The sequence below is a fragment of the Muscardinus avellanarius genome (assembly GCF_963383645.1).
Source record: "Muscardinus avellanarius genome assembly, chromosome: 6".
Taxonomy (NCBI): domain Eukaryota; kingdom Metazoa; phylum Chordata; class Mammalia; order Rodentia; family Gliridae; genus Muscardinus; species Muscardinus avellanarius.
Window position 1 is genome coordinate 126,526,178 of NC_137791.1, and position 25,857 is coordinate 126,552,034.

Consider the following 25,857-nt stretch of genomic DNA (forward strand, 5'->3'; position numbering starts at 1 on the left):
TACCTGGCTTGCTTTACTTTTTGCTCATGTCTAGAAACTGAGAATGCAAATCGTATAAATTAGGCCATGCAGATTGGGGGAAAGTACTGCCTCAAAGAAGCCGCAAATGCAGGGCTTATGGATGAGAATAGGCACGTTTTCTCCTCCACGGTTCGTGGTGCTCTACTTTTTTGAGTCCTTGGTGCAGGTGTACTGCAGAGCCTACACGCTGTCTTGACCTCAAGGGCACACTACAGGCAGTGACTGGAGTTTCCCTGGAAGACCAATGTGCCTTTATTGCCCTTGGGATTGAATGATAGCATCCTTTAATCTTGATCCACAGAACAGAGCGCATGTCTAGTAATTAGCACTTGCATGCACTGATGTATTGATTGCTAGGGAGAGGAAGGATATGAAGATCTATCGAACCTCATGATAAATGCTTCTCTACATCACATCTCATTTGTACTACATGGGTTTTTATTTTTTTCTTGCGTGTGTGTGATGGTGATAATGGGGACTGAACCCAGGGACATTCTACCACCAAGCTACACCCCCAGCCCTGTGTGTGTGTGTGTGTGTGTGTGTGTGTGTGTGTGTGTGTGTGTGTGAGTGTGTGGTACTGGGGGTGGAACCCAGGGCTTTTCTACCTCTGGGCTATACTCCCAGACCTATTTTCTACTTTATTTGGAAACAGGGTCTCACTAAGTTGCTGAGAGCCTCCCTAAGTAGCTGAGGCTGGCTTCGAACCTGAGCGATCCTCCTGTCTCAGCCTCTTAAGTGCGGGGATTACAAGTGTGCGCCACCACGCCCAGCTGCCCTATTTCTTTTGGAACAGGATCTTGCTAAGTTGCTGAGGAAATTGTTGAGGCTGGCCTCAAACCTGCAGTCCTCCTGTTTCAGACTCCCACATACTGGAATTACGGGTATGCACTACCACATCCAGCTTATACCACTAAAGATTCTTTTTCTTTCTTTTTTTTTTTTGTGATACTGGGGTTCCTGGAAGCCCTTCTACCTCCGGGCTACACTCCCAGACCTATTTTTATTTTTGGAAACAGGGTCTCTTAAGCCAGTGTGGCTGACTTCGAACCTGCGTGATCCTCCTGTCTCCGCCTCCCAAGCGTGGGGATTACAAGCGTGCGCCACCACCCCCGGCCCACTAAAGATTCTTGATGGCAAAACTCACAAACCCATTTGGTAAGTTTAGGCACAAGAGGAGTTTAGTAAAAGATAATGAGTAACTCTTTGGAAGATGGAGAAGCTGGGCTTAGCAGCTACAGTGATAATGTCTCAAATCCATTACAAACTCATGGTTTCGCTGGGTCTCATTTGTTTACTCAGTTTGACTGTCTCTGCCCTTTAGGAGGCATCTGAACCACTTATATTTAATGTAACAATTAGATCTACCATCTTGCTGTTTTCCCTACAACTCATGTCTGTTCATTTTCCATCTTTTCCTGTTGTTTTTGGTGCCATGAATTTTTTTGGTATTCCAGTTTTTTTGTCTCCACCTTTGACCCATTATCTATGCCTCTGTTTTGACAGATGGCAGTCTAATGTTTGCTCTAACATGCATAATATGCATCTTTAAATGTGTCACGCTTTCAAATCATGACATACTTCTTCACATATGAAAATATTACAATAACACATTTCCACCTCTCCCCGCCTGTCCCTTGTATGTTTATCACCATACATTTTACTTTAAATGTTATAACTCCCATGGTACATTGCTTTTGTATTTGTTTAAATAGGCAATTATATTTTAGATTTTAAAAAGTCTAACGAGGAAAAACCCTCTTGTGTTTTTCCATGCATTTGCTATTTCAGCACTCTTCATTGCTTTGCCAGGTTCCAGCGCCCCTGTACCATCATTTTCCTTTGGTAGGTTCAAGTGCCTATGGTATTCCTGACCATGCACTTCTGCTCATAGCAAGTTCTCTGTCTCTTTACTTTGCCTTCACTTCTGATGGATATTTTTACTAGGTATAGAATTCGGAGTTGACAGGGCTTTTTTTCTTCTTCTTTCTTTTAGTACCTTAAAAATGTTATTCAGCATCTTCTGGTTTGCATTCAATGTTCATGAAAAGTCAGCACCCACACGTGCCCTTTTTCTCCATGGGCAGAATGTGTCTTTTCTCTGGCTGCTTTTAAAATTTTATCTTTACCACTGGTTTTTAACAGTTTGATTTTGATATGCCATGGTGTGACTTCTCTTTTTCTTTTGGGGGAGTATTTTCTCCTCAAGGACCAATGAACTTGGGAATTTATGGTTTTCATGCAGTTTGGAGATTTTAAAGCCATTATTTCTTCAATAGTTTTTGTGTTCTGCCCTACTTCTGATATCATCCCACAAGGCATCTGTTCATTTATTTTCAGACTCCTTCTCCCTCTGTGCCTCAGTATAGGTCTGTTCTATTGCTGCGTCTTCAAGTTTATTTGTGGGTTTTTGTCATTGCTGTTCTTGTTTTTAAGCATCTTCTACTTTTTTTAAAAGCCCATTCAGTAAACTTTAAAACTTCAAACATCATATTTTTCAGCTTCAGAAATAAATTTTGCTCTTTACTGTCCTTTGTTTTCTCATTATTTTCATTTAAAAAAATTCTTGAGCAGCCTGGAATGGTGGCACACACCTGTAATCCCAGTACTTGGTAGGAGCTGAGACAGAAGGATTACAGGTTCTAGAACAGCCTCAGCAATCTACTGAGACCTATTTCAATAAAACAACAACCAAAAACTTGAACATATTTACAATTGCTCAAGACAAAGTCACATTTTTCCACTTATTAAGTACTTTTTAATTGAATGCTGGACATTGAAATATTGTAAAAATATGAATTTTGTTGTCAGCCTTTTTTACGAGTACTGAATTTTTGTGTGTTTCCAAATAAGAAATAAAAGTGGGCTGGGCGTGTAGCTCAACGGTAGAGTGCCTCTGAGTTCAGTCCCCAGTTACACACACACACACACACACACACACACACACACACACACACACAGGGTTAGAGTAGCTTTCACCCTGGTGCTAATTAAGCCCTACCACTGAACTGCGACCCTTCAAGGGATCAGAGCCCTAATGTGTTGATTATTATGAATGTAGGCATCACTGCAAGTGACTGAGATTCTGAGTGATATTTTAGGCTATGTACTAGTTGAATTCACCATAAACTTGACTGTACTAAATTGTACTTTTTCTTCTTGAAATAAGTTGACATGTTTCCCTTAGAGCCCCAGCTGGACTCTCTGGTTGCCTGTGTGTTGCCCCTTACTAAGTGCTGTGGGTGGATACGATTCGAGTGTCTCCCCAGCACTCGCATTAGAAGCTTGTCCCTTGCTCCAGCCATGTTGGGAGGTGGTGGGGATTTGGTGTGTGGGGTGAGCCTTGTATGAAGTAATTGGGTAATTAGGGACACTAACCTTAGAAGGAATTGATAAAATTCTCATGAGAACTCTTGACAAGGTTGCCATAAAAGAGCAAGACTGGCCCTTCCTCATGGTCCAGCTTTCTGTCTTGCCATGTGCTCTCCCATCTCACACACATGCTCGCCATGATGCCATCACCATGACGTGATGATGTAGCTCAGGGGACCCTCACCAGAGGCCAAACTGATGCATCTGCCTGAGTCTTTACTTTCAGCCTCTAAAGCTATGAGCTAAATAAATCATATATATATATATATATATATATATATATATATATATATATATATCAGTGTGTTACAGTGTGTTAGTCAGGTTTCAGTTACTATCACAAAATGCCTGACATAATCAACTTATATTTTAAAAAGGCTTATTTTGGCTCATAGTTTTGAAGGTTCTAGTCCAAGATCAGCCCACCTGTTGTTTGGAGCCTCTGTGGACCTGCTGGATGCTAATGGCACAGAGCACATGGTGGAGAAGACTACTCATTTTATGGCCAGGAAGCAAAATAGATGAAGAGAAAGAGATCAGGGTCCTCAAATCCCCAGTAACCTAAGAACTTCCCTCTATGTCACATCTCCTAAAGGTTCCACCATCTCTCAATAGCACCATAGGAACGAAGTCCTTAACACATGGGTCTTTGTGGAATACTCAGTATACAAACTCTAGTGCCCAGTCTCAGGTGTTTCATCATACCAATGGAAAAAAAGAGCAATGAGAAGTGGGCTGTTGCTGATAATGAATACCCACAAATGTGGAAGTGGCTTTGGAGCTGGATAGGGGTCAAATTTGGAGAGGCAGGCTAGAAAATGCTAGAACAGTATAGATGGAACACAACGGGTAATGGTGGTGAGAGCTCAGAAGACAAGGAGACCAAGGAAGGGAAAGAATGTTCAGAGGTTGGAAAAGTGGTCACAACCAGATTGTTGTTGGAAATGAGAAGTTCTTTCGGAAATTGGAGCAAAATCCCTTCTTGTCACACCACTGCAAAGAACTTGCCTGAACTGCAGCTACACCCTAGAGCTTTATGGATAGCTACATTTTACAACAATGAATTGGGATATCTGGCAGCAGAATGTCTAAATAACAAAGCATTCTTGCTGCTGCTTAGTTATTTTAAATTATGGGCATCAGGAGCAATGGTATAACCTGAAGGCGGAATGGACATTTAAAGGGAAGTGGCATAAAAATATTTGGCCAGAATCGGGGCCTTCCATGAGGCAAGGCCGGTGCTGAAGCCAGCGAGGTCGGGATCAGAGTTTTCCGGGTGGCCAGGCCTTTACTGGGGCCGTCAAGAGTGGGATCGGAACTTGCAGTGCGGCATGCACATAGAAATATCACAGAAAATAAAAACTAGATGCTTCCCCTAATTAGCAAAAACTAGGAGGAAATGGGTAACAGGAGGTGGTCGAGTTATAGAAAGGGCCCTACAGTGAAGCAATTAAGGTGACCAATCAGAGGGGATGGGATGGGGGAGTATAGAACCTCTTTAAAACTCAGGAGGTACGTAAACAATTGTATCAAAGATAATCACCAATCAAGCATGGGATCTAGGGAGGGGGAGGGAATGGGATGGGGGCTGGATGAGGGCTAATTGGATGATGTGTGCTTGTTTATCCTCTCAAGTCTTGTATTCCAATGTGATGTATGATTACAATGCACCAATAAAAATATAAAAATATATATATTTGGAAAATATTTTAGCCTGACCAGAAAAGGTACAAGAACAATAATAGAACAAAAAGGAGGAGGAAGGGGAGGGGAGAAGGGGGAGGAGGATACAAAGAGGAAGAAGAAGAGGAAGAAAAAAGAAAGAGGAGGAGGAGAAAAGGCAGGCAGGCAGGCAGGCAGATCAAGCAAGCAAGCAAGCAGGCAAATGTGCAGCCCGGCATCTGTGTATTAAAGAGATTGGCACCTATATAAAGAAGCCAGTTGATAATTATCAGGATGAGGGAAAAGAGGCCTGGAGAGTGTCTTAGAAATCTGTGAGGCTGCCTCTTCCAGCACAGGCCAAGAAGTCCATAGGGCAGAATTGTTTCAAGGAGCAGGTCAGGGCGCTCTGTGAGCTTGCTGCATGGGCCACCTCAAGATTCTGCTCCTTGCTTTCTGGCAGAGCTCAGGGCCACTCCAGCAATGGTTCAAGTTGATGTAGGCCACCACTCCAAAGGGAAACACATGGTGGTGGACCTTGGTGTCCATAAGGTGCTGATTCACACAGAAATTAGGAGCAGTGGGGTTATAGCAGCATCCCGAGATGCTGAAAATTCTTAGGAAAGCTGGACAGAGGGGAGGTGCAACCACAGAGCTTCTCACCAGAATGCCTAGTGGAGGGAACCACTGCTTTTAAAACATGGGACAGGAGAGCCACCAGCAGTGTGCAGGGTCAGCCTAGGAAATCCACAGTCACAACCACAGCGCAGCACCATGGACTGTAAGCTCCGGGGTAGAGCTGTCCAAGTCTCCTCTTCCCCCACCCCAGTATTTACAGGATGCTGGGCTTGCATCTTTAAGACGTAATGCTGGCCCTGTTGTTTTTGGACTTCCTATAATTCACTAATTCTTTTCCTTTGCCCATTCCTTTCTTTAGAAATGGGGAAGTATTACCTGTGCCTCTTGTACCATTGTATACCAGATATAGCTAACTTGTTTGGATTTTGCAGGCTTACAATTGGAAGGAGCATTTGCCTTGAATAGCAGTTGAGAATTTTGACTTTTTAATTAATGATGGAATGAGTTAAACCTTCTGGACTCTTTGGATGAAGCAATTGTATTTTATTGTATTTATTTATCTTTATTTTTATTTTTTGCAGTTGAAGAAGAAACGAATTGAGGGGCTTAGAGCAGGACGCTACAATTTGAGTCTGTTTTGTCCCCACAGAAAATCAGGTTACTTTCGATCCCTACTGTGAGGTTTTAGGAAGGTGGAAACAGTATGGCTGTGGTGTTTAGAGGCAGGTTCTTTGGAAGGTAATTGTGATTAGATAAGGTCATGAAGATGGAGTCCCATGATTGCATACTGGAGGCTTTATAAGATGAGGAAGAGAGACCAGAAGACGCACACCTGTGCACCCCATTTCTCACCATATGATGCTCAGTGCAGCCTCAGGACTCTGCTAACAAGAATACATCTCCAGATGTGGCTCTTCGACCATGGTCCAGAACCGTGAGCCGAAACAGACCTCTTTTCTATAGCTCACCCAGTCTGTGCCACCTGTGTTGTTAGCAACAGATAACAAACAAAGACACCATGGCTCCTTCATGTGTCTTTTCTTAAATTTCCTGCAACTGTGGACAATCTAGTCAAGGAAACAGAAAAAGGGCATGAATCTGTGGACAATCTAGTCAAGGAAACAGAAAAAGGGCACGAATCCTGCTTTTACCTTTTGCGAGTAGGGGAATTTCCTCTAGCTGGTAAAATGGGTGCAAGGAAGCCTGCTTCTTGTGTACAGGGGAGGTCAGAGAGAAGAGTTGTAGACATCCTCTGTGAATTCTATACATCCGTGGCCTGTGGGACCCTTCTCAGGGTGCAACAGTCCATATATTTGAAAGCATCAGTCTCCTTCATTTTTCCTCCTGGTCTTGATGTGGTGGTTGTTTTTCTCTCCACTAGAGCTGGGAGAATGTCAGTGTTTTGTGTTGGAATCCTCAAGGTCACTTTGAGCTGAGCTAGACACTGATGTGTTTTTTCCACCCCGTGTTTTCCAACTCACCCAGAGCTGTTTGTTTTCTGACAGTAATCCTCATTATTCTGCACCTAAAACGAAGCTTATTAGTGCCCCGAATTACTGACGAAATTGGTTATTTCCATCTGTAGGGGAATTGCTTTTTTCCATTATATGGGTCCATTTGTCAAGGCAACAGCTGAAGCCAGGATTGATGATATCCTGGAAGTTGAGCTGTTGGTTAGGAATAGCCATTTCTTTGTGCCAAAAATCATAATGGCAGGGTATTTTCATGTGCTGTAACAGTGAACATGTCTTGGCAGAGTTTGTGAGTGCCTGTACCAAAAAGCATGTTAAGCCAAACTCCTATTCAATAAAAGCTTTTGTGGATGAGAAGCTAATGAATGAAGTCAAGAAATAAGAACTTTTTGCCAAGGTGTGTGTGTGTGTGTGTGTGTGTGTGTGTGTGTGTGTGTGTGTGAGAGAGAGAGAGAGAGAGAGAGAGAGAGTATTAAACTACAACCGTTCTATCTCTGAGCTACACCCCAAGCCTAATTTTTTATTTTTTATTTATTTATTTAATAATTTATTTATTTATTGGTGGTACTGGGGGTGGAACCCAGAGGCTTTTTACCTCCGGGCTATACTCCCAGATCTTTTTTATATTTTATTTGGAAACAGGGTCTCACTAAGTTGCTGAGAGCCTCACTAAGTAGCTGAGGCTGGCTTTGAACCTGTGTGATTCTCCTGTCTCAGCCTCCCAAGCGCAGGGATTACAAGCGTGCACCACCATGCCCAGCTAATTTTTAATTTCTTATTTGGAAACAGGGTCTCACTAAGTTGTAGAGGGTCTCACTAAGTAGCTGAGGTTGGCCTCAAACCTGTGATCCTTCTGTCTCAGCCTCCCAAGTACTGGAATTACAAGCATGGGCCACCACACCCAGCTTGCTGAGGGGTTCTGATGGCTGCTTAAGTGATCTCCACTTGTTTGGAATCAAAGGATAATATATATTATTTTTAGGAAATGAACTCTCAAAAATAATAAGTCCTGCAGAAGGGCACTGGATTTACTGAATAGAAACAATACCTAGGCTATATATCCTTGTCACATAGCCCTTATAATCTAATCACGCCACTCTTCTCTACTCTTTTAAGTTACTGATCCTAGGGACAGTGCTAAGTGGCAGGTAGGTGGGGTTGGCCTCCCAGAGTGTGTAAAGATGGACCCAGGGGCACTCTAGCTCCCATCTATATCTCCAGCCTTTTTATTTTTTTTATTTTGACACAAGTGGTTCTCACAGAGTTGCTGAGGGTGTCACTAGGTTGCTGAGGCTAGACGCAAACCTGCAATCCTCCTGTCTCAGCCTCCCAAGTACTGAGACTACAGGTGTGCACCAGTGTGCCCAACAAGAAACCCAGGAACCAAACATGACTTCTCTCTCACCCCATATGTTCAATCAATCAGCCATAAAAATCTATGAGTTCTGTTCTTGTGAGGACCCCAGATTAGCTCCAAATCCCTGTGTCCTTAATAGTCCTACACGGATCCAGCTGGCTGCCATTTCTTTCTCTATTTTTGGTACCGGTGATAGAAACTAGGGGCATTCTACCTCTGAGCTACATCCCTAGCCCTATATTAATTTTTAGTATGAAATAAGGTCTCCCTAAATTGCTGAGGGCCTCTTTAAGTGTTGAGGCTAGCCTGGAACCTGTGATCATCCTGTCCCAGCCTCCCAAGCACTGAGGTTACAATCATGTGCCACTATGCCCAGTTGGCTGCCATTTTTTGATGGGCCACATGATAAACCCCTGCCTCCAATCTCTCCACTTCATGATACCCAGTCTCCAGCCCACCAGGATCTTCTGATAACTCAACCTTGGCTCCCAGCTCTCCTTCAGCTCCCTATTATTTCCACAGTTTCATTCTCTCTCCAAATTCACTCCACACCCCTCCCTGCCCACTTCTGCCCTACAGCCTTCTAGCTCCTCTTCATCCCATGTTCTTTCCCTCTGGACCTTGATTCACAGATTTCCCTCCATGGAAAAGGTTTTCCTCCCCACTCCCAAATCCAGCCCTCTAGTTCATATTGAACTACCGATCCTGGCAGTTCTACTGACCCAAGTTTAACTATAAGTCATCCCCCAAGTCTTCACTGCCTCACCTAGTGATGCTGGGGCACTCGTACCTCCTTTCCTACATCCACTGGTGTTATGGGGCCAATTTATATTAACCTGTGAGAAGCAGTTGTCCCATCTCTCTCCAAATCCATGTTTAATGACATCATTGTAGTAACTTGACATTGGCCAAGGTAGAAATAGTTACACCATGAAAATCAACAACTGCAATAATTTTTTTAGAAAGCCAACTGGTAAACAGTTACCAGCACATACCAACTATACCCCTAGCTCCTTATCATGGTAGCTGGCATAGGTAGCTATTCAATTGATCCTGGCCAGTTGAATATATGGATAAAAGATAGATTTCTATCTGACCCCTGAGAAGGCACACCAGCCTTTGCCCACATGTTCCTGTGTTATGACTTGTGTTCCTCATCCCTCAGAAACAGAGAGGGGTTTCAGCTTAAGCAGCTTCTCCCACATTGCTTTGGGAAGAGGCATCTGGGGCCTGCCCACAGGCAGCCTCTCTACCTCTCTGTAGCAGAATTTTGGGGAAGCCTTTCAGTGGGGCTTATATCTCTATTAGGTGGCACATTTTCCATAAGAAACCAGAAAAAAAAAAGCACAGTCCAAGCAGGCAGTCTTTCTCAAGTTCCAATCTTGATCCCTCCACTTACTGACTGCATGACCTTGGGCAAGGCATGCAGCATCCTTAAGCTTCGCTTTTTATTCTGTGTAATAAGCTTTAATAGTAGAACCTAACTTATGGGTCTTCATAAAGACTGAAGAGCCTCATCTGTAAAATGCCCAGTAAATGGTATGAATTCAGGAAATGCCAGTCATGGTTCGTATGTCCAGAGGTACTCAGTTAGGTCATAGGGTCCATGATCAATTGGCAACATGGAAGAGCAACTATCTAATAGTCAGACGAGGCAGCCTCACATTCACAGGGAACGCTGCAGTGACAGGCTCAGTTCTTGTACATTTTTTCTCTCTAGCTTTTCTTTTGCAAACCTATGTTTTAACATATTCCCCATCCTCTTTGACTCACAAAAGTATGTTCCAATCCAGAACTCTCTTCTTAATTTCAGACCTGCACATCCAATTGTCTACTTTGGTATCTAAACAAAGGTCTCAAACTCAACACATGTAAGCAAACCTCTCAGACTATCCGAACCTACTCCTCTCCCTTCTATTCCCTCCTAGTCAATGGCAGCAGCATCCTCCCCTTGCTGATGCTGTGCTAGTTAGCTTTGTGTTACTGTAACGAAATACTTGAGGTAATAAACTTATGAAAAGAGGTTCATTTTTGGCTCATGGTTTCAGTCCATAGTCAGTTGACCCCACTGTGGTTGGGCCTGGAGCAGGGGGCAGACTTCATGAAAAATACTTCCTTTCCTGGTGGAGCAAAGCTACCTGACTCCCAGAAAAGGGGGGAAAGCGAAGGAGCTATGCCAGGCCCCCACAAGGCTCTGTCTCATCGTTTCCACCACCTCCCCATGGCACCAAGTTGAGGACTTAGTCTTTCACACTTGTGCCTTGGGAAAACAGAACATTCCAGATGCAAACTATAGCAGATGCCTCTCTTTTCGGCAAGTCCTGTCATTACGGAGCTCCACCCCGCTCGCCACTGTACTGCTGCCTGAGTCCACCTGCCAACAGCTCTCACCTCCGTCATCCCTGCAGCTTCCTCCAGACCTGTCTGCTGCTATGTTGCTCCTCCACCCCCATAGTCAGTGCATCCCCGAGATAGAAATTAGTAGTGATCTCCTATCGACAGAAGTCGAATCATGTCGCTTCCTGCCCAGATGTCGCATAGCTTTTGTTTTCTGATCACTCTTACCAAAACATGTAAGGCCTTCCATGATGTCCCGCTGACCTCACTGCCTACCACCTCTTCAACCTCTCTCCAGCTCAATCAGTCACAGTGGCCTCCCTCTCTGCTCTTAGAACATGCCAGGATCTTTGCATGTCCTGAAAAGCTCACACCAAGACATCTACGTGGCCAGCCTCTCATTTAATACAGGATTTAACTCAAAAGCCATATCCTTGGGAGCATGTCTCTGGTCAAATGATCTAAAATTTTAGCCCCTCCCCAACACTGTCTAGCACTCTCCTTACATTTATTTATTTATTTATTTATTTATTATTTTTGTACTGAGGATTTAACTCAGGGGCATTCTGCCTCTTAGCTACACACACAACCCTTTTATTTTATTTTTTATTTTGAAACAGGGCCTTGGCAAGTTGCTGAGACTGATCTTTAGCCTGCAATCCTCCTGTCTCAGCTTCCCAAGTACTGAGATTCGCTTTTTTAATTTATTTTTTTAAATTTTTCCATCTAGCATAGTATTTACCATTCTATATTTAATGGCTTCTTTGCCTATTTTTTTAAACTAAGATTTAAGCTCTTGGCATGTAGAATTTTTGTCTCTCTTTTTTTTTTAATTCCTAGCTCCAAGAGCAGTGCCTGGCACATAATAAGGCTTAATGAATATTTGTTGAATGAATAAATGATACAATGAAAACCTAAAGTTCAGCTAAGAGAAATTAACTGTTTCATTCTCTTCTCTAAAGATTAACACATGTTTTTCCAGAACTTAGGCCAGATCAGACAGACTAGGAATGCACAGAAATAGTAACATACTCATTGACTCAGCTTTACGTGTTCTGAGAGCAGTGCTAGGCAGGTAACACAGTAAGTCACAGCAAGGCTAGGGATAGGCTGAAGAGTGGCTGTGCCACTCTGCGGTCTCCAGAACATTCTTTCCTCTGGATTTGCTTTGTCCTGAGGCTGAGGGCTGTGGAGAGGGTCCATGGGGTTGTCAGCCCTGTGAATCCCATTATTCTGTATGGACCCTGCTGAGATGGGGAAATTTCATTCTACTTTTAGTATTTGCCTGTGTCTGGGAGTATAATCGGCTTTTTGACTTCTGAGATACTCAGAATTGTGTTAGTAATGAGCTTTTTCTCTTTCTTTTTTTTTCTTTTTCTTTTTTTTCACACTAGAAAATAAGAATCTAGGATCTATCCCATCCTAGCCAATCCCCATATAGGTCAGACTTTGTGATCTGGATAACACATGTTTTCTTTTGATGTAGTTTATTTCTAATTCACATCCCAGTACTTCATGATTCTCATAAACTTCGTTAACCCTCTTGGGGCTTGGGCAGGGTGTCAATACATGATATCCTGATATCCTGTTGTCATGCCTTGTGTCTAATCCTTCCAATCATCATCTAGGACGTGGAAGCACGGCTGGAGGAAGTGAAGAAGAAATCAGAAAAGGAAATAAAGCAGCTGGAAGAGGAGAAAACAGCCCTAAATGTGAAGCTTCAGAATTCTCTGCTTGAGGTAAATCTCCCAATGCAAACGAGGGGACGATGGTGGTGGGTGCAGGATTTTCTGGCTGAAGTACCGGGAATCTGGGGAGACCTCTTCCCCCTCTTACATCCTTGGAACAAAGAAGAGGGCGCCCAGCCAGTCAGCAAGCCTGCGAGTAACAGCCTGATTTGTAGAGACTTAAGCCAAGAAGCCTGTAACTTCTCATGGAGAAGAAGGGCGCAGAGGCAGCTGGTGCCGCTTCTGAGGCTGACGGACACCAGGAGTGGTCAGTCTGCCCACACTCAGCTCCAGGGCTGGAGTGGTGCTTTCATGGCCTGAAGCATCTTTGGCTTCCTGGGACCTTGCCTTTATTTAAAAAATAAAAATTAAATATGTGTTTTATAACTATGTTGATAGAAAGATGAGAATAATCCAGGTTTTTTTTTCTTCTGATTGTAAAAGAAATTAAAAACTTTTGTGGGCCATTATGGGTACTAAAGAACTAGCAGAAGAGGCTGAAAACTAAACCAAAAATGTATAAAGAAGCTGGGTGTGGTGGTGCCTAGTACTTGGGAGGCTGAGGCAGGAGAACTTCAGTTTTGAAGCCAACCACAGCAATTTAGTAAAACTTTGTTTGCAAATAAAAATTAAAACAGGGCCAGGAATATAGCTCAGAGGAAGAATACCCTGAGTTCAATACAATCCTCAGTAGCATGAAAAATAAAAATAAAATAGGACTGGGGGTGTAGCTCAAAGGTAGAATTCCCCAGTACCACACACACACACACACACACACACACACACACACACACACACACAGAGAGAGAGAGAGACAGAGAGAGACAGAGAGAGACAGAGAGAGAGAGAGAGAGACAGAGAGAGAGAGAGATTAGGAAAAACAATTGCACAAGAATCTTTGATCTATTTCATGAACCTTAGCATGACACACTATGAAGAGTTTCATAATCTTGATATATTTCCTATCCATGTACTCCTTAAAGAAAGCCAAGAGTCCTCCTGCCTTGGGATTCCTCTGTGATGTCACCCACATTCCTGCAAGGGCACTGTCATGGTCTCCCTAAAATCTTGACTCCCGTGTTTTTAACAATTTGGGCCCAACTTAATTCACCACAACTACTCCCCAAGACTCTGACTCCTCCGTCCACACCTTCATGCTAACCCCCCATGCAGAACTCTCTTTATTCTTCAGACCCATCCTACCTGCCCTCGGCCAGTGCACCGCTGCTCTTGCTGTCCAGAATACACTTTCCTACCTTCGCCACTGGCAGACTCTTTTTCATCCTTCAGTGCCCTTACAGCAGCCTGGATTCCTGCAGACAGCTTCACATTGCGATAGTTTCCTTGCATTCACACCCACCTCCTTAGTGGTTGGTGTGAGGATTCAAAGAACTGATACTATTGCCGGGCGTGGTGGCGCACGCCTGTAATCCCCGCGCTTGGGAGGCGAGACAGGAGGATTGCGCAGGTTTGAGTCAGCCACGCTGGCTTAAGAGACCCTGTTTCCAAGTAAAAATATTAAAATGGGTCTGGGAGTGTAGCCCGGAGGTAGAAGAGTTTCCAGGAACACCCCAGTACCACAAAAAAAAAAAAAGAACTGATAGTATGAAGTACTTGGAGCCATGGCAGACACAGAGTAAATATACTATTAACAGTGTGGTGTTATTTTGTGTGAACCTCCCACTTGGTTCCGCTCCCCTTCCTCCTTGCGCCCAGCACTGTGGCCGCCAAGCAGCAGATTTTCTACACAGATCTGCTGGCAATGTCTAAGTTTCTTCTGCCATTATTGGCCTCACTCTCCTCAAATCTAGAAGGAAAACCATCTGTTTTATCAATAAGTTATAGTTAGCTGCTTGGTAATGACCATCATAATTAGAGCTTTAGAATTTAGTAGTTCCTTCCTTGATATATCTGTACAATTATTATTATTATTATTATTATTATTATTATTATTATTATTGAAATAAAGCCCAGAGACATTCTACCTCTGAGCTATACCCGCAGCCCTATTTTTGTTCTTTATTTTGAAACAGGTTCTCACTAAGTAGCTGAGGCTGGCTGGGAACCCAGATCCTCCTGTCTCAGCCTCCCAAATGCTGGGACTACAAGCGTGTGCCACCACACCCTGCTCCTTTTTTTTTTTTTTAAATGGGGTCTTAGTTGCTGAGGCTGGCTTCGAACCTAGATCCTCCTGTCTCAGCCTCCTAAGTACTGGGATTACAGGCATGCGCTACCACACCCGACTACAATTTTTTTTTTTTTTTTTTTGGTGGTACTGGGCATGAAACCCTTCTACCTCTGGGCTACACTCCCAGACCTATTTTTTAAATTTGGAAACAGGGTCTCTTCAGCCAGAGAGGCTAGCTTCAAACCTGTGCGATCCTCCTGTCTCCACCTCCCAAGTGCAGGGATTACAAGCCTGCGCCACCATGCCTGGCACCCCAACTACAATTTTTAAAGGTTCATTTTCTTTACCAACTAACTTTTTCCTAAAGAAATTGATGAGTCCAGTCTTCCCATGCCTTAGGCATGTAATAAATTTTGTGTGATCTTATTTCTATTAAAAAAATGGCATTCCAGAAATGGCAAAAAAAAAAAAAGCCAATGAAAATCACCCTGCCATAGAGTATGTAAATATTTTTATATGTCTATTGGTGCATTGTAATTATGCATCATAGTAAGATTCAAAGTGAAACATAAAGACATGCACACGTCATGGTGTATTTCCCTCTGTCTCCACCCTGCCCTCCTTCCTTCCTCCCCATACACCTTCGTGAGATTGATAATGACACCTTCATGGATGGATGTAATCTGACGTGAACTGTTCCCTTCCTCAGTCTCCTTTTCCCCCACTCACATCCCTCTTCTATCCCTCTTGCACTATTGTACTGGTTTCTCTCCTCATTGAACTAAATTCCCTTTTGTTTCCTGATTCTGTCCTGGATTCCACATATGAGTATGTGTATAAATAATTTTTTTAAGTATGGAATAGGCCAGGTGTGGTGGCGCACGCTTGTAATCTCAGTGCTTGAGAGGCTGAGACAGGAGGATCACACAGGTTCAAAGCCAGCCTCAGCTACTTAGTGAGGCTCTCAGCGACTTAGTGAGACCCTGTTTCCAAATAAAGTATAAAATAGGTCTGGAAGTTTAGCCCGGAGGTAGAAAGCCTGTTTTTTTTTTTTGTTGTTGTTGTTGTTTTGTTTTGTTTTGTTTTTGTACCATCCCTAGTACCACAAAAAATGCATGAAATGCTGTGAAGCTGCCAGGCTCGTTTATTTTTTGAAAGACTAGGCAAGTAGCTAATTAGTGGTGGCTTTTCTAGAAGCAGATTTGAAGCTTGTCTAATGAGAATTGATTAACGCAGAATAATTTATTCCAAGATGCATGACCATATCTGGGGGAGGGTGGAACTTGTTGGTTCATCGCCTCCTTGTTATTTCCTGTCTTCTGTTTTAGGTTTTAAGGCTGGAAGAATTTATCCAGCAGCATAAAGTACCTCCCCGAAGAGTGGAAGAAAGCCCCCAGGAGTCAGACCGTGAACACCACGGCATCCTAGAGACCCAGGTAACCCCCAGCCCTTCGTTCTGGCTATTTCTCTTGTTGCTTTTAGCCCTTCTGCGTCCCTGGCGACACGCTGATGTTAATAAGCTCCTTCACGTCCCCCATCAGCACTGCCAAGTGCCCTGGGAGATGAAAATCACCGCAAAATCCATTTGCAAAAGCCATGGAGGAAATGGAGTTCTGAGTAATTGTCCTCGTGGCTTGAAAAGAAAAGAGCTCATCAGATTAATCTTCTCTCCGCTAAGAGCAGACAACCCGGCAGATAAAAGGGGCCTCTGACTCGGTCTAGCACTAACTGTAATAATAACAGCAGCCCCTGGGCACCTCCCTGCACGCACTGGATCCCATTTATTCTCACAATGGCCCTCATGCAGGAAGCTGCCCTTCCAGGGCTGCTGCTGGAGCGGGGGCTGGTTTCTGTGTGTCTTTATTTCCTAGGACTTTCAGAATGAATTACCACATACTGTAGGCTTAAACAACAGAGAGGCTCCCACCGTTCTGGGGTTCAGACACCTGAGATCACGTGTTGGGAGGGTTGCTCCCCTGAAGGCTGGGAGGAGGCCCATCCCCAGGCCTTTCTTCTTGTGACAGCTAGACAGCCTTGGTGCGTGGTGGCTTAGAGACACATCACTGCGATCTCTGCCTGTCCTATGGCCTCTTTCCTGCTGCATCTGGATTCCACAGAGCCTTCTTGTAAGGACATCATTCATTAGCTTTACGACCCACCCTAGTCCAGGATGACCTGGGGATTGAACCTAGGGGCATTCTGCTTCTGAGCTATACCCCTAGCCCTTTTTATTTTCAAACAGCCTTGTTAAGTTCCTGAGGCTAGCCTTGAACCAGAGATCTTCCTGCTCCCGGGTGCTGGAATTATAGGCATGTGCTGCTGTGCCCAGCTTCATATGACTTGACCTTAACTCATTTCATCTACACAGACCATTTTTCCAAGTAAGGTTGCATTCACAAGTACCAACAGGACTGCAACATACCTTCCTGGAGACACAACCCAACCTACAACACAAGTGTAATGTAGGCCCTCTCTGACATTCATTGCATGGTGTCAGAAAAATAAATAATTCCCATGAAGTTGGCACTTGAGTAGCCTGGCTTGAAAAAGCCTCTTGATTCTTAATTCAGCAACAGGAGCCATAAAAATTAAAAACCCACTCGCCGAGCATGGTAGCCCACACCTATAATCCTGGTACTCGGGAGGCTGAGACAGGAGAATCACAGGTTTGAGGCCAGCACATAGTAACATAGTGAGACCCTCAGGAACTTAGATCTTTTTTCAAAATAAAAAGTGCAAAGGACTGGAATTGTAGCTCAATGGTAGAACTCCCCTGGGCTCAATCCCTAGTGCCACAAAAAGCAAACAGTACACAAACTACTCTTAAATTTTACTTATTTTATTGCTGCTCCCAATTTTCAGTCCACTTCAGACCCCAGGTGAGAAAACACTATTCAGCTCAGTGTGACTTTCACCACGTCAGCCTCGTGGCCTCTTACTCCCCCATCTCTGCGGCTCAGCATCCTTGAGCACCATAACTTCTCTCTCTAGGCCCCAGTCCTCCAGGGCTGAGGCACGGGTCCCAACGACAGCCCCCATGGTATGCCTGCTGGGATGGCCCCTGCTTGTGTCCACAGAGTAAAAACGAGCCCCAAATCTAGTGGATGTGGATTTGAATATTAATTAACACTTATATGGGACCCGGGTAGTTATGGAGCACTACTTTGTCTTTATCTTTGACTTCCTTGAAGTGTTACTGCAAACCTGGCATGGCCCCATTTTATGGGGAAGGAAACTCAAGGTCAGAGTGGTCATGTGACTTTCCTGTGTCCCGGGCAGGTGATCGGCTGAGCCAGAACAGAAATACTGGCTGTGATTCCCCATTTCTCTGTAAGAGTATCACACGCTGAGATGCCTTCCAGGTAAAACAGGCCCCAGCTGTGTTTCTTTGGGTTAAAGAGAATGGCCAGGATGCTCTGAGCTTTTCCCTGACACTGGACTGGGGAGAATTTGAGCAGCCTGAGGAGGAACAGAGAGACTTTCTTCCACAGGACTGATCTCTTCTGAGCTAAGGCTGTTCCCATCATTTCTGAAGATTCTACCCGAGAGACAAGCAGATATTTTCATCTTCCTTCTGTATGTTAAGGACAGCCTTGTGAGCTAACATTTGAGAAAATTCCTGGCTCCAGACAGCATGCACCACCACAGCTAACTAGCAGGCCGTGTCTTTAGCAGGGAGCACAAGTACATGGATCCTCTATGCATGTCCCAGGACTGATGATCAAGGGTCAGGTCACGTTGTCCTTGAGCTAGTGCAGTCAATGCAGTTCAGGGCTTCTCTACGTCAGCCCTTGACTTTTGGGAGTGTGTAGGTCTTTGGTGTGGGGGCTGTGCTGTCTGTTGTAGGATATTAAACAGCCTGGTCTTTCCAAATGCCAGCTGTTCCATCTCCCAAATAAAATATCTTAGTGAGGATGTCCCCAGACACTGCCAGACACACTGGAAGCAAAATTACTCCTAGTAGAGAACCACTTGCTCAAACAGCAAGTCCCAAAGAAGTCCAAAATACAAGCGCATTGCTAAGGACGGTGGGCCTGTCCATGAGTCCATGAAGAAAGTCAGCCCTCATCTGACCCCACTTAATCTACCACATTGTCCCTCCCTGGGCGTGGTTCGTAGTAAAGTTCAGACGCCTCCCACATGGGACTGCAGAAGGAACCTCCACTCGATTCAACTCAGTGTGCCTGATATCCACTCACTGCACAGTCTCTTCTGGAATTCCTGGGGCGTGTGCCAGCCTCTGAGCTGGATGCTAGAAAGGATAAATATGCATAAACAAAGAGCTTTAAAATGATACGGACATTTAGCATGAAACTAAATATCTTGGGCTATGTTTTCTATGAGACAACTATTACACACTTTACAGGTATTGAATTTTCTTTCAGATTTACTTTCCTTCCCCAGTAAGTAGCATGTTTTCACAGTAGAGAATTCAAAGGCATATAAAGTGTTACAGTGAAATCATTCTCCCTCCCCTAGGTTTCCTATTCCAGGAAAACAAGTTTTTATCTCTTCTTACATATTCTTTCAGAGCTGTACTGTGTATAGTTATGTACGATTATGAATATAGTTTCTCATAAATAATAGCTAGTCTCCTGTGCTGTGCTTTTTTAAAACTAATTTTTTATAGTTTAGAAATTGTAACACATCAGCACAATACCATATTAACTTCATTTAAAGTTTAGTTCTTGGTATAGAAAACTAGAAAACAGTTTAGTTCTTTGTACAGACAAAAAACATAATTGATTTAGTCTTCCCTGCTGATGGACACAGATTGTTTTTTAATTTGTGGCTATTAAGCCAGTCATGGTGGCACATGGCTGTAATTCATGTACTTGGGAGGCTGCAACAGGAGGATTGCAGGTTTGAATCCAGTCTCAGCAGCTTAGTGAGACTCTCAACAACTTATCAAGACCCTGTTTCAAAGTAAGATATAAAGAAAGCTGGATTAATCTGGGCTGGATTAATCTAGGCTGTGTGGTTCAGAGGTAGAGTGCCAGTGAGTTCAATCCTTAACACCAAAAAAAAAAAAAACCAAACAATATTTAACTAACATAGATTATACTCTATGGATAGCACTGTAGAGCTATATAATGAAAGATAGTAGTTAAGCAAGCTCACTGATGAGCAAGATACCTGAGTTCTTAGTTGCTGAATAATCTTAGAGAGATATTTAACACCTCTTTGTGTCAACTTTCTTATCTGTAAAATGGGGGTGATGATATTCCCTACTTCAGAGGGTTTTGTGAGGGATAAATGAATTAATATTTGGCACTCAGACTGTGCCAATAACTCTTACTGCTTCAGAACTTACTGGGTCCAGTGGTAGGTGAGTTTTTAGCTTGAACAGACATCACCTCATTGCCTCCGTCAGAGGCCGTTCCTCTAGGACTCCCACCAGCAGCATGCATAAATAACTGGTTTGTGTACAACCTTGACAACACAGTGAGTCACAAAACTTTCTGCCAGGTGTGGTGGCACACATCCGTAATCCCTGTAATTCTGAGACAGGACCATCGCAGGTTTAAGATCAGCCTCAGCAACTTAGCAAGCTCTCAGGAACCTAGTAAGATCATCATCACCTTCTATTCCTTTCCTCCTCCTCCTCCTCCTCCTCCTCCTCCTCCTCCTCCTCCTCCTCCTCCTCCTCCTCCTCCTCCTCCTCCTCCTGATACTGGGGATGGAACTCAGGGGCATTCTACCTACAAGCTACATCCTAGCCCCTATTTTTTATTCTTTGTTCTTAAACAGGGTCTCACTGAGTAGTAGCTGAGTAGAAACTGCAGTCTTCCTGTCTCAGCCTCCCAAATGCTGGGATTACAAGTATACAATACCATGCCCAGCTTGTGAGATCTTATTTCAAAACAAAAAATTAAAAAAGGGCTGGGGGTGTAACTTGGAGGTAGAATGCCTCTGGGTTCAATCCCCAGTATCACTCAAACACATTTTTTTAAACTTTGTCAATCAGAGATTTTTAAGTTAGTTGAAATACTTTGGGCCAGCCACCTACATGCCGGCCCAGTGAGCAGAAGCTTTGTCTGGGTCTCAGTGCCACAGGACCATACAAGGGCAGACATTGTGTTGAGAAGGTTAGAAGCTTGGAAAATCTGAAAGCCAGGATGCCGGTGGGACATGGACCCCAGAATAGGGTTTCCCTGGCAGTGTTTTTGCTGGATTGGGGGCTATACAATTTACATTGTTCAAGACTCAAGGTTTTAAGCTCAGGCCTCAGGCATCCTGCCAAAACATGTCAGTGAGTCGAGAGAGATAAAAATAATAACCCCAACGGAGAGCAGAATTTTCACTCCCTGCCCAGAAATGCAGAAAGGATTGCCAAACCTGGGTGTGGCTCTGTCCCTACCAGAGTTAGCTGGGACCTTATGGAACCTTTGGTCCTTATTTCTCATGTTTTTTCCTGAACTGCTTAGATTCATGGCATCATTCACTGAATGCCAGCCAAGCCATTCTGGTCATAGTAATGCTGAAGGAAAACCTTGTCTTGGAAGGTTTCTTTGGTGCCTGGGTCACACTGACCTGGGGGCAAAGAAGGGTAGATGTCTGCATGGAGTCTGCCTGCACCCTCTGCAGAGTGAAAAGGAGACTCGTGTGATTATTGAAGTCATTTCGTCTGCACTAATATTTACAAGTGCTGTCCCTGCACAGGATGTAGAGCTGGGACCAAGGTGAATGAAACCCAGTCTTGGTCCTTGGAGGGTTTAGCTTCAAGTGGAGGAAATGAGTGTTTGCTTAAGTAATAACCTGGTGAGCGCTCTAATAATGTCAGGAGGACTCTTGCGCAGCCCTTAGTGAGGGGAGTTTTCTATGTAGGAGAACAGGAAGGTTTCCCAGCAGAGTTTCTTCTGCTGACAACTGCCTGATACTGACATTTGAACGTCACCTTACCAGCAAATGGCTTGCCAGGAAGAAGGAACGCAGGCCATGGGGAATGGAGACGAGGAGCTCACCCAGGCCTGAGGACTGTCCTCTGCCTCCTGGAGGCCCCTGTGGCCTGCTGGGTACATGCCTAGGACATAAGAAGCCAAGGCATCCGCTGTCCTGGTAATCAGCAGGCATGTGATCACTAAGCTCTTAGCAATTGCGAGTCTTGAGTAGCCTCAGGCACTAGGAACTGGCACCCTGCCCCTGGTGTTGGTTGAGGGCTCTGGTCTCATCTGACTTGGAACCGGGCAGGCTGCCTTTCACTCCTTGGAGAAATACTTGACATTGGACTAACATTTGTTGGAGAAAACAGTGCAGGGCAAAGCCACAGCTTCCATCTAAGGTTAGGACACAGCTCAGGGACCTCAGGAAAGTCCCCATGCCTCCTTGAGACCAGTTTCCCTCGTGACTCATAATGATCCACACAGGTCAGGCCCCAACTGTGTGCCAAGCACGTGGTGTCTGTCTCACACGGTACCACAACAACCCTAGGAGGCAAATGTCAGTATTATCTTCATTCTACAGATAGACACTGAGAACTGAAAAGTGGCACCAGCATCTGTGCTCTAAGCCATGATGCTATGCTAGTTCTCAGTCGTGAAATGGCTGCAATAATCCCTGCCCTCCACACCCCAGAGACTCTCAGAGAACAGAAGAAAGCCTGCGACAGCACTTCTCCGAGCCATTAAAGACTCTAAATGTAAGGTGACTACAGTATCTATTACAGTCCCCTGCAATCATTTCAGCAAAACCCCATTACATTCTATTTAAAGATATACAAAATGCTATCTTTGAAAGATTGCGAGCTAAACTTGAAAATGACTTTGAACATTCCCTTCCAGGAGATTTCCTGGTCGTGGGTGTGTCTTTAAAATGGAAACAATCCAGATGTGTCTAAATGACCAAAAGCTGAAAGCTGAAGATCTAATGTGAACATAGGTTTAAAATAACCAGCCATTTGGTTGGGAGGAGTTGGGAGGAGCCTTTTGTGGTAGACTGTTTGGAAGGGAAATAGAACCACTTATTTTTTGTGTGCAAACTATATGCTCACACCACTTGAGCACTGGAGGCAGTGTTGGACTGAACATGAACATATCTCATGGGGAACCCAAGAGTGTGTTGAAAGTAGGGAAAGTGGGTGTCCTTGGTTTGCTTCTGATCTTAGAGGATTAGAAACTATACCATCATTCAGTATGATGTTAGCTGTGGGATTTCCTCCTGATGGTGAGGTCATTTCTTCTACTCCTGGTTTGTTGAGAATTTTTTTCTCATAAAAGGTTGTTAAATTTTGTCCAATGCCTTTTATTTTGGGCATCTATTGAGATTATTGTATGACTTTATTCTTTTTCTGTTAATATGGTATATCACATTAATTGACTTTCATATGATGAGCCATTCTTGCATCATAGGGATAAATTCTGTTTGGTTGGGGCGCATGTGCCTTTTTATATGCTGCTGGATTCAATTGGTTACCTTTTACTGAGTTTTGCATTTGTAGTGACCAGAGATATTGACCTGTGGTTTCTTTTCTTGAGATTTCTTTGTCTGCATTTGGGATAAGGATGATAAGAGTTTCATAAAATGACTTTAAAAGTGGCCTTTTCCCCAAGCACTTAAGAAGGTTTGGTATTGGTTCTTTGAATATTTGGCATAATTCATCCATAAAATCATCTGCTCTTTTGATTTCCTTTGTTGGGAAGTTTTTGCCTACTGATTCAATCTTCTTAGTTTCTATTGGTTTGTTTGATCTTTCTAATTTATGCATTTCTTCAAGGTTACCAAGTTTGTTGTTCGTAAGTTTCTTTTTCTGTGTGTGTATATGGTGTTAGGGATTGAATCTAGGGGCGTTTTGCCTCTGTGCCCCACCCTCAGGCCTACTTTATATTTTATTTTAAAACAGGGTCTTTTTTGCTAAGCTGCTGAGTATTTCACCAAGTTGCTGAAACTAGCCCAAAACCTGTGGTACTCCTGCCTCTGCCCCTCAGAACTAGGATTATAAGCATGTGTCACCATTCCTGGCTATTTTTCCATTTTTGAAGGAGAATTTTCTGAGTATAGAATTCTTGGTTGGCGTTTCTTTTTCTTTCAGTACTTTAAGTATATCACCCCACTCCTTCTAACTTTGAAGGTTTCTGCTGAAAAACTGTTTATTTTCTTATGAGGATTCTTTGATATGTAACAAGTAGTTTTTCTTTTGCTGCTTTCAAAATTCCATACTTTTAACCAGGCACGATACTTTTAATCAGGCACGATAGCACATGCTTAGAGTCCTAGTACTTGGGAGGTTGAGGCAGGTATAGCACAGGTGTGAGGACAGCCTCCACAAGTAGTGAGACTAATTCAATCTTCTGAGACCTTCACTGACCTACCAAGATCCTGTTTCAAAATAAAAAAAAAAATAGGGCTGGGGATATAGCTCAGAGGTAGAATGTCCCTGAGTTCAATCCCCAGTAGAAAAAGAAAATTCTATGTCTTTGACTTTTGAAATTTATTATAATGTGTCTCACTGTAGATTTCTTTGCTTTCAACTTATTTAGTGTCCTTGAAGTTCTGGGATCTTGATGTCCATTTTATTTTTCAGATTGGGAAACTTTCCATCCAATATTTCCTTGAATAGTATTTCTTGTCTTTTGTCTCTTCTCCATCTGGAAATTCCATATGCATAGCTTGACCCACATGATGATGCCCCATAATTCTCCTAAGTTTTCTTCACTTTTTTTTTCCTTTTCTTTTTGCTTCTCTAACTGAATTATTACCAGGGACCTCTCTTTGAATTTATCAGTCCTTTCTTCCGCTTGATTGTCTCTTGCTGAGTCCTCTAGTGAATTATTGTGTTCTTTGGCGCCATTATTTCTGCTTGGTACTTTATGATGTATGTATTTTCTGTCTCCTTGAGGAATTTCTCACTGTGCACATTCACTGCCCTTTTCTCTCAGTGAGCATCTTCATTGGAGTTATTTTAATTCTGCAAGGTAAATCATGTAATTCTGTTTCATTAGAGTCACAACTTTGAGGTTTATCTTGTGATTTCATTTGGAACATCTTTGACGAGTTCTTTCTTTTCTTTGACTGTGTTGTCTGCGTAATGGACAAAGCAGGTACTTCTCCCAGTCTTTAGAACCTGGACCAGAAATAGTACCAGAGAATCTGCCATAAATCAGCCTGACCAGATCTGAGAGAATCTACCAATTCTTTCTCTCCCAGAGAAAACCAGGCAGCTTTGGTTTTTGTTTGCTCAGTCTGTGCTAAGGCAAAGGGGAACTCTGGTGTCTACCAGTCTAAGCCTCTGCCTCCATTCTCCCCCAAGGGGCTAGACTATTACAGGTCTGCCAGAGTCCCATGACTGGCCAGACAGAAGCCAATCCTCTGGGAAGACCCTTGGAAAAGTTGGGGTTCTAGACATGCAGACTAACCCCTTCCCTCTCCTGGGTGAAGCTGGGAGTTGAAGGCATCTTCCTGATCATCTGGTACTGCACCGGTGGTAACATCTCTAGCAAGTGGGTGCCCGGCACACACCGACCAGGTTTGGAGAGTTTGGTTTTACATTCTCTCAGGGTCCAGGAACCTTTTTTTACTATCTCCTGATTACTCACATAGGAAATTTGTTCATAAAACAGCTGAAATGGTGCTTTTGTGGTGACAGGGAGGGTGCAGGGCTTCCTTCCACTGTGTGGTTGACACCGTTCTTCTCAGGTTGGTTTTCAGTTCCTGTTTTGCAGACCCTTCTTAGCAGCATAGTCTCACAGCATGGTTTGAACTCACACCACTTCAGCCCTGATGCCGGTAGCTGGGAATCATGTCAATACGGCACATCCAAGCACCACTGCAGTGCCACAGAATAGCAGAGAGGGGAGTCAGAGAACACAGGCGTCTCCTCCTCTTGCCACCCTCCACTGGCCCTGTGGCCAGAGTCAAGTCCCTGGGCATCTCTGGACATGGCTTCCCATCTGTAGATCAAAGATGGCAGCATCTTTCCTGGGTACCCCACAGAGTCATGGCATCCACGAGATAATGCATTAAAAGAGGGACTTGTGACAGGGCTCGGAGTTGGTGTTACTATTGAACACATCGGCTCACTTAGTGTTTTTAATCCACTCCTGCTTCTGGCCTCCTGCCCCCAACTCTTAAATATAGCAGTGGTCAGTAAAGCAGCCCAGAAAGTACACCCTGCACATTCCCTTTCACTCTTCATGGCAGCACAGATTTGGAATTCTTTTTCATCTCTGTTCTTTTTGAGATCCTTGTCCATTATGCATGTGGTTTTGC

The 25,857-nt window shown here is 43.8% G+C and overlaps 1 protein-coding gene across 1 annotated transcript in view; it reads left to right on the forward strand.

Moving 5' to 3' along the window:
* The window catches only part of FAM184B (family with sequence similarity 184 member B), a gene marked incomplete at both ends in the record, with an annotated part of 132,589 nt that overhangs the window by 71,010 nt on the left and 35,722 nt on the right, over positions 1–25,857 (forward strand). Inside the window, 2 exons of the mRNA XM_080697269.1 lie at positions 12,426–12,536; positions 15,981–16,088. Coding sequence (XP_080553395.1) covers positions 12,426–12,536; positions 15,981–16,088 — 219 coding nt within the window. The remainder of the gene's footprint in view (positions 1–12,425; positions 12,537–15,980; positions 16,089–25,857) is intronic.